At 33.9% G+C, this 9952-nt stretch overlaps 1 protein-coding gene and 1 pseudogene across 5 annotated transcripts in view; both read left to right on the top strand.

Annotated features, from left to right (window-relative positions):
• The window catches only part of LOC109848593, a 10182-nt gene extending 3673 nt beyond the window's left edge, over positions 1–6509 (top strand). Inside the window, exons 2-9 of one of the 5 annotated variants that reach the window (XM_020418174.1) lie at positions 3752–3785; positions 3995–4043; positions 4132–4219; positions 4630–4716; positions 5336–5401; positions 5489–5580; positions 6141–6188; positions 6277–6509. In XM_020418174.1, the coding sequence (XP_020273763.1) occupies positions 3752–3785; positions 3995–4043; positions 4132–4219; positions 4630–4716; positions 5336–5401; positions 5489–5580; positions 6141–6188; positions 6277–6394 (582 nt within the window). In that variant the 3' untranslated portion in view covers positions 6395–6509. Of the gene's footprint in view, positions 1–3751; positions 3786–3982; positions 4220–4629; positions 4717–5335; positions 5402–5488; positions 5581–6140; positions 6189–6276 lie in introns of all 5 variants that reach the window. The other 4 variants (XM_020418173.1, XM_020418172.1, XM_020418171.1 and 1 more) reach the window with 4 other exon arrangements.
• On the top strand, positions 8732–9493 carry LOC109848595 (annotated as a pseudogene).

The following is a 9952-nucleotide window of genomic DNA, read 5'->3' as shown; positions in this document are numbered from 1 at the left end:
ATTATGAGTATGTTTGGTAGTGAGGTGGCTTATTATCATCCACACATTTAGATATGTCTACTTGAAAATAATCCCCACTTATTTATTCACCCCATCGAATGGTTGGCTGAGAAGTGGTCACCTCACTACCAAGCACCAAATATGGTGCTTGGATTATGAGTATGTTTGGTAGTGAGGTGGCTTATTATCATCCACACATTTAGATATGTCTACTTGAAAATAATCCCCACTTATTTATTCACCCCATCGAATGGTTGGCTGAGAAGTGGTCACCTCACTACCAAGCACCAAATATGGTGCTTGGTACCAAGCATGCACATTATTCTCTCTCTCTATATATATACACACACACACACGCACACACACACACATATATGAGAATAATGAGTATGCCTTGTACCTAGCATCAAATTTGATACTTAGTAGTGAGGTGACCACTTCTCATCCACTCATTCAATGAGTGAGTAAATAGTGGGGACCATTTTTAAGTGGAGATCTTTAAGGGTCATTTGTTGCAATGTATTTGAGAGAAAATAAGGTATAGAGCTTTTATGGGATCCAATACCAACTTTACCTTCTTTACCTTATCTGGTTCATAAAAAAACAAGCCCATTTTGTTGAGGTGGCACTCAAAGCCATCTCCCTAGCAGAGGGAAAGGAATTGGGGTGGAAAGCTTGTGCTTGTTAGGCTGAGGTGGACGACCCACTTCCAAATGTTATCATAACTACTCTCAGTTACCACCAATTACCAAAAACATCCAAACAACCCCTATATGTGCCACCTCAGTTCCAAGCACCATATTTATGCTTAGTAACAAGCATACACATTATTCTCTCTGTTCTCTGTGTGTGTACGTGTGTGTACGTTTGTGTGTATATGTGTGTGTATATACATCTTACATTAGATCGAATATTAAATTAAAATACCTATGGTATTTGTATGTTTCTTTCTATTTTCTATAACAATTAATAATCAACTTAAATCAAACAAAGAATAAGGTTTAACAACAAATGTTTAGTTTTGATAGCATGAGATAATACGATTGGTGTTTTCAAATATTGAAGTAATGGATTTTAGTTTTCGGGTCCGATTGGTTTTGATATGAACCCAATATTACCAAAGAAACTAGTTTAGGGTATAAATAATAGGGAAATTCGGTTTTACTTTGAACCACACGTGTCTATGGCGTGTTCGCAGAGAATCCGTGTTGGACACTTGGACATGTGTCGGACAGGGACACGACATGCAAAATGATGTGTCCGAGTAACCTGGATTATTACTAAACGTGAGGGTTATTTGATATGATTTGTTTATTTTGGAATTTTTTTTGTTTTATGTGTATTGGGAGATTAAATGACTTAGGTCATGTGATTTATTTGTGAATTTTGAAGAATGTGGATTGCTGGGAGCACAATGTTATAAGAGAACTTTAGGGTTCTGAATTCTCTATTATTGTTTTGATTTAAACAGTACACGTGACGTTAGTTGAGAGTCTTGAGACCGGAATACTAAAATCAAATCTTTGTCTAGGCAGAAGGATACTAGAGAATCTTTCAAGATTGTTTGAAACTTTGAGCTTTGAACTAATTCAAGAATATGTTTGGAGAAAGAAATGATCTTTCAACTAAAAAAAGAAAATTATATTCGTCCTACCTTAGTATATGGCTATATGCAACATTAGATGCCTCAATGTTAACACCATGGTATTGTTTTTGTTGAAGTTGTATCAGAAGTCCAAGTGAAATGTCGACTAACTTACATGAGTTATATTTAAACTTGGAATTATCTTCTTCCCCGATTGGCACATATCTAACCCTAATGTAGTGTATTTAGGCAAGTGTTTCAAATAATGTCTAAACAAATACCACCATTGACATGTGTTATTGAGAATTATATCTCATCCTATATGAATATCCCCCCTTTTGTTATCTTTCTCTTGCAGAAGGATAACTTGGGGCCTATTCTCTGAGCTTAAATAACATGTCCAACCTAAGTTTTATATCTTCCAGTTGATAATACATGGATTTGGTCTTTTGGCAAGTCCCTCTCTTGCTTCTAAGATTAGACCACGCTTTTGGCACAAACTTATAAGACTGATACCAAAGCTATAGACATATAAATTTTGTCCATTTTTTCATTAAACCTTTTAAAAAGTATTTTTTAGTACTTCTGGCCTTCAAAACATTTGTGGAAAAGGGATTGATTGAATAGTTATGTTTGTCTTTTGAGCTACCGGATTGGAAAAATTTGAAGCTTTTTGTGCATTACTTAAATTCAATTTGTGTTTATGGTGCATGTTTTATTGACTTTCTCAAATATGTGGTTATTTTTGTCAAAGTGCATAGAAAGGTTCATTAGTGCTCTGAAATATCTTCTGTGTAATATATGCTTTATTGAAGGAGGAAAATCCATCATACTGTTAGAATTAATATAAAATTACAATCCTCAACCATCATCATCACTTTGGAGTTTTGGTGTAATGGTTAGGGACTCTAAGATGGTATGAGAGCAACCTAGGACAGCCATTGGTAAAACTTTGGTATATCCCTTGTGTACCTTTACTGCTTAACAATGTTGATGGTTTTGGTACCATCTAGACTCAGTTGGTTCTAATAATAGATTTTTTAGAAGAATTAATCAAAATCCAGAAGCCTATTTGAGTTATATATATGAAAAATGAAAAAAAGAAAAGAAAAGAAAGGGAGTGGTCAGAGATCTTTTAAAATTATTAAAAACTAATAAAAATTCAAACGATAGTGAGAAACTTACCTCCAATAGAGTTCAATTTTACATTTCCTAAGAGTTGGTCTTTCCATCTGCTCAAACTCTCATCATCCTGAAAAGAACAACACGAAAAAGCCCATGAAATAAAAATTTCGATAAACTATACAAAAAAGAAACAAATCAACAATTTAGAAGAAAGAGAACAAAAAAAAAACTTTAGAATGAACCGTGATGGAGACGGAGAAAAGGAGGGTGGAGATTGTGAGGATAAGGAAGGATTTGTGGATTAGTGTAATGTAATAGTTGTTTGAACTTAATTTCTTGTATCGTACGTAGGATGTTAAAGGATTGGACCTGAATCTAGTAATCGGATTAGGGTAGTGGAGAGATTAAGAGCTACATTTTATGAGTGGAGAAGTTGAGAGGATTGTTTAAAAAAAGAAAAAAAGAAAAAAGAAATAAAGGCAAAAAATTGAATCATCACAAGTTGCCAAGTGGGATCTAGGGTTTTACTTTCAGTATACAGTACAGATTACTGTCTGTTTACTTTCAGTTTACATTATAGATTACTGTCTGTTTCAGTTTACAGTATAGGTTACTGTCTGATTGTGTTTTTTATGCTCTTGTTATTATTATTATTGGTGACTCTTTCTGGAGGCATAACATTTCTTTTTAATAGTTGCTTTTATTTCTGGTGCTTCAAACTGTTAAGCTCCTCTACTATATAAGATATAGGACATCTGTGCAGCAAGCTGCGTTACAAAACACCATTTTTAACCCTTCTTTATTAAGTTTGAGATATAGGACATCTCTGCAGCAAGCTGCGTTACAAAACACCCTTTTTTTAACCCTTCATCATTAAGTTCAGATTTTCTTCTGATAGCTTAGATTCCAGTGATTTATGCTTAGTGAAAATTTATGCTTAATGAAACTTGACTAATACTGAAAATATCCTAAAGTAGTATTCTAAAGTTCATTCATCTATTCCATCTTATGACTCCTTTTTACTGGATGGGTGATCTGCAGATGGACCTTTACATTGGTGATTGTTTATTTTGCGGTATGTGTTTCACTTCATTCAATTGATATAATGAATTAGAAATTGTCAATTTGTTACAGTGATTTATGTTTTTGTTTGTATTCATACGAAAAGCATTCCTAATGGAGCTTGCAACTCTCTCCCCCTCCGAAGTTTCATCCTTGATTTCTTAGTCTCCATGAATCTGCATTTATTTCTCATTCTTTTCATTTTAATCTATTGGCTTGTAGATTGGTACCGTGATATCTGCACATGGTTGTTGGATGCATTTCAAACAAGGTGCACAAGGTGTTACGCAAGATGAAGAGGCAAATGAATTTCTTAAAAGGGAAATTCAAGAAACTGATCACGCAACTTTGAATTTCAGAGAAAACAATGCAATCAGATCACGAGACAAAGAAGTGAAAGAGAAAAGAGCTGGAATATTGGGATATACAATGCAAATCATCTATCAGGTTAAAATCTCTCTTTAGCTTTTGCAAAGAAGACCAGTACAGCATATCCACAATAAATGCTACTGTCTTCGCATAGTTGTATAATTTCCAACCTTTTATCTTAAAAGAAGGCCATAACCTGGTGCAGGTGGGATTGGAACCCTAGACCTCTTGCCTCCTATTTAGAGGCTTCACCACTGGTGCTATAATGACTCTCCCTAATTTCTTTATTGTAGATATGACACCATATAGTATCTTTTAAAGTTCACTCTTCTAGTTTTAAGTTACATTAGGATGACAAGAGTTGCAATTTAGTTAAACTTTGGCTGTTTCCTCTATAAAGTGATAGTTTTGTTAATTTCTTTTTTCTTTTTATATCATGTTTCATAATTTCTATTGACAGTATGATTCTGGATTCTTTAATTTTGCAGATCTGTGCAGGTGCTGTTATGCTGACAGATATTGTCTTTTGGTGTCTTCTAGCACCATTTATGAGCGATCATTTCTCTGTTAATGCGGTTAGTAAACTTTAATTCGATATTCTCTAAATAAAACATTGTGTCTTCTTTTGGTCATACTTGAGATGAATAGTAAGGCCCTTCATGCTATTGTTTTCACCTTTTATTGCATTTCCAGATGTCTAGATTTAATACTTGTTGTGAATCCAATACTTTGAATGTTATTCTTTTGGTCTTACTTGTGAAGTTTTACCGTTGAGGCATTTATTTAATACATCTGTCTGCAATTCAAGCAGTAATGGAAATAAATTTGACTGGCTCATTCTTGCTGGTACCAGCTTTTTAATAGTTATACTGATTGCAAGCAAAAGTTTTAGAGCATCTGTGCTTGCTGTCAAAGCAAAATTCTACGCACCATTTGCTACATTTTGTGTCGTTCTAGTTTTGAGTCATCATTTTTGTCAAGAGGCTTCGTATCCTTTTGGATTGTGTATTCATTGTTCTTTTTCTTTTCATCATAGCTTTGGTTGTTACTGAACTGAAAGGCTAAGGGTGTCATGTACATAATCTCAGGGTTTGGGATAAAAGCTCTTTGTTCGTTTTGCAGTAGTTGATCTCAGCTTATTCTTGACTATGTACTGTCTAGTTTTCTGATCTGCAATGTTGATTTTGCTTGCAGTTAATGTTTTGCATGCATAGTCTCAATTTCGTCTTTCTTCTACTTGATACTCTTCTCAATAGCCTGGTGAGTATATTACCTTTTGTAGATGATATATAGTGGCTACCTTCAATGTTTCAAATAATCTTTGTCTAAATCTGGTCCTCTTTCCAGCCATTTCCCTGGTTCCGTATGGCATATTTTGTCTTCTTCAGCTGTATATATGTTGTATTTCAATGGATCCTGCATGCCTGTGGGTTTACTTGGTGAGCATATTCCTACTTGAAAAAATAACTACTTTTGTTGCAACATTTTGTTTCAGGTCCTTCCATAGAATTCAAATCCTTATAATTAGGGATAAATCATGCAGGCTCAGATTGGTTAGTTTTTAGACTTTGGCTGAAGTATAGCTGTATGAGATGGTGGAAATTTGGTTGTGGACCAGTTTGGGCATTTTTAATCCTTAACCATTTGGGAGTTTATTGCGTTTTTAGGGCCAGCTCAATGCCCAGCGNAGAAGAGGAGAAGGAAGATAAAAAAATTGGATGTATAGTATATACACATTTGTTTCTTTGGTAGAAATGAGAATGGATTCAATATGTAAAAAACTATAAATGTGTAGAGATGATAATGATCCCAAGATCCATGCGAAAACTTCGTGAAAACTTTTTTTTTTTTTTGAATCACTTTGCCAAATCTTTTCTGGAAGACATTTGATTAGCGAAATCGCTATTGCGGAAGAGAACCACATAGACATTTTGAATCTTTGTTTTGAATGCTTGCAAAATATCTACTTTCTAACCTAAAACTACTGATGCTTCTTCAGGTGGCCATATCCTTTTCTTGAGCTATCGACTCCCTGGGCGCCTGCATGGTATATAATCACATTACCCTGTATTAAACCTTTTCTACTGTTCTTCTCTTTAATTTGATACTCACACCGATATGCATGCAACTGACAGGTACATTGCAATGGCATTGGTTCATGTCCCTTGTTATTTCTTCTATTGGCTAGTAGTAAAAGCGAAAAATTCATTTTTGCCCAAATGGTTTCCTCATGCTTATGTAAGATCATATTAACATTTACATCGCTTGTGATGAAACTGCTTCAGAGTTTTTTGTTGTATTATGAGAATGAGAAGTTACATATATTTATAATGAAAAGGAGCATTTATTGGTTCCCTTTTTTGCGTGAGTGCTTTGCTTGAGTGCTAGAATTATGTCCAAAATCGATGAGCTGCTGCTCTTCTATTTCTTGTTTTCTCTGTCCATAAAAGAGGTTGTTGATCAAGTTGTAGACATCTCATTAAGATTCTATGTAGTATTGATCAAGTTGTAGACATCTCATTAAGGCTCTATGTAATTCATCATTTATTACGTGAGAGGGGTTTGCATCTATGGTGTGGTGTCACATAGAATGTTTCCTTTCGCCGTGATGCGCATAATGGATGGCCACAAACCAAAACTAAAAGCGGTACGCGTTACCTAGGTTGTTCGACATTTTGAAGTGAAAGTAGAACTGGTGAAGGTGAGCTCACCCTTGACAAACATTAATGAAACACAGTGGAAGTGCTGCTCACTTATCATCATAGCGGATGAAGGGCAAAAGTTATGCAGGTCTCATTTTTGGAATCTAGAGAGCAAAAATGAAAGATTTTACACGTAGCGCCATTTTCTCGTAACTAAAGCTTGTAAGTGTTTTATCTTGCACACTTTTATAGCCGTGCCAAGCAATCTAAAAAAAAAAAAAAAAAAAAAAAAACTATTGGAAGGCCTCAGTGCACTTGCCAGCGGAGGAAACAGAGTAAATTTCACAAAACTACCGCCAACTATTTGGCCATTTTGTATAAAAATAAAGTAAATTGCTTTTACTAAACGAAACTACAAAAAGAAAATTCAAATTGGCAGAAAAAACACCACATACTAAAAAAAAATCACTAGCTTTGTTTGGATACCATTGTGTTTTTCTTGTTGTGTTTTTATAATAAAACATCATGGTATTGTGTTTTTTTCCTTAAAGTGTTTTAAGAACACCATGTTGAGTGTTTCTGGTCATCGACAGTTTGACCCATCACAACATTAGTATTAAACATATTATTAATATATTATATATTAATTATAAAAAATATATTATAAATAAAATATTATAATATTTAGTTTACATTATTATAGTATTATAAATATAATAATCATATTATATTGTTAATGTATTATTAAATTTCTGTACTTTAATGTGTTGTAATTTTATATAATTATACACTATATTTAATAATAATATATTTAATATTTTTATATTATTTGTTTTGTAATGCATTATTAATATTTTAAATAATATATGCTATTATTAATTATAATTATATATACGATTATTAAATAAGAACAAATAGTATGAAATAATGTTAATAATTAATTAATATATTAAAAATTTTAGTATCAATAATTTTATAATTTCAAATATGTAGTTTATTAAAATACTGTATATATTATTATGACATAATAAAATATATTTATATTTATGAATATTATTATTATGTCATTAACATTTGTATTAATTGAGTTTTTTAGTATTAAAATTATTTTACTTTATAATATTTTATATTATTTATTATATAATATATAAATAATTTATATATTATATTACATTTACTATACATTGTATTATTATTATATTATTTTTTATTATTAAATATGTGACTATTATATCATATTTTATAATTATTTATTATTATATAATTCATTGTCAACATTAGATACTAGTATTTAATATGTTATTATATTATTATGTAAGATATTTTAATTATTATATTTTTTATATTGTATAATAAATATTACTAATATATTAGATTAACTATAACATACTATAGCATGATATAATATAGTATAATATAATAAGTATGTCGATAATAACTTTATATTAATTATATTTAGTATATTATATTAAATATTATATTAACACCTCCTCAAACTCAAAACCAAAACAACAAATTTAAAACACCTAAAAGATGTCTTAAAATAAGTGTTGTGTTTTATGTTTGAGGATGATTTAGCGAAAAAAGCGTTATGGTTTTCAAATACATGGTATTTTATTTTTGATAAAAATAGTATAGAAACAAATAAAACAACATGGTATTCGAACTGATCCCTAGCCTAGTATCGGTTTAGTGTTACCCTCTCTTATTTTATAATAATAAACTTATAATATAATTGTCCAACAGTTCATGATATTCCTCTCCTCGCTTTAAGATGAATGAATTTTTAATCCTCCACTCCATCAGTGTTTTACCCCGAAGGCCCGCAGGCGCATCAATTACCCTAACAACAACCCGACCCGACCATCCCCCAAAAATCTATAAAGCTCGCCCGATTCTCCTCCAAACCCAATCCTTCCATCGCCGCCGCCGCCGCGCCGCCGCCAAGATGCAGATCTTCGTGAAAACCTAACGGCAAACCATAACCTAGAGTGGAGTCCTCCGACACCATCGACAATGTCAAGCCAAGATCCAGACAAGGAGGGATCCCCCCCAGACCAGCAGCGCTCATTTCGCGCGGGCAAGCAGCTGCGAGGACGCGGACCCTGGCCGACTACAACATCCAGAAGGAGTCGACCCTCCCCTCGTCTCCGCTTCCGCGGCGGCGCGAAGAAAAGAGGAAGAAGAAGAACGTTACACGAAGCCAGAAGATCAAAGCACAAGAAGAAGAAGAAGTGAGCTCGCCGTGCTCAGTTCTTACAAAGTCGACGACAGCGGGAGGTCATCAGGCTGAGAAGGAGTGCCCAACGGCGAGTGCGGCGCCGGGACCTTCATGCGCGAGCCACCCCAATAGGACGGCTTACTGCGGTAAGTGTGGCCTTACCTATGTTTATCAGAAGACCGAGTGAGTCGATGGCCTAGGGTTTTGAGGGAATAATAGCCCGAGACCTCTTTTTTATTTTATTTAAATCAATTTAGCTTGTTTTATTAAGTATTCTGTTCTTCCTTTTGAACTTTCTGTTCACTCGCGCCGACGCGAGACAGTGTTCTCAGTTTATGATAAGCTACATTCTGTTATGTATTTGCGAGCAATTGTTTGTTGTTTTACGATGACTTAAGCCGTGCTGCGGATGGGGATGATGAGATGGATCGAAATACTACTTTTTATCCTGTTGATTTATATTTATATAAATCGGCATCATTTTGTTTATATACCCTTTTGCAGCTCTTCTGCTTTTAGGTTTTTATTATGTGGTGAGAAGATAGTTGCATGAGTGATATGGGATCTGTCTTGGTCTTCTCATGGATGTTGACGATTGTTTAGTTGAGAATGTTCTTGTTGTTGTGCCGTCCCCTAATAGGTTGAATTTTGTTTGTTTAAATCTAGAATCTCAAAACACAATTTAGTTTTACTTAATCGTATTCGTTTAGTGTTGGGTTTTATAAGCAGGTCGTGCCTCAACAGCGGCTCTTCCATACATGTTCGTTCTTGCCTTCTTCATCCATATCTGAATAAGCTTCTGCTGCTGTTTCAGAAAGTGCGTGGTCCTCTCCGTGCAACTAATCGTTCAAGTAGACACACATCTGCATGAGTTGAGTAGATGACTGACTCCTTCAGTTGGCACTTTCCACTTGTTCATATGTTAGGTTTGATGCACATACTAATCTT

This window comes from Asparagus officinalis, chromosome 7 (genome assembly GCF_001876935.1).
Source record: "Asparagus officinalis chromosome 7, Aspof.V1, whole genome shotgun sequence".
Lineage (NCBI taxonomy): Eukaryota > Viridiplantae > Streptophyta > Magnoliopsida > Asparagales > Asparagaceae > Asparagus > Asparagus officinalis.
This window is presented reverse-complemented; position numbering and strand designations above follow the sequence as displayed.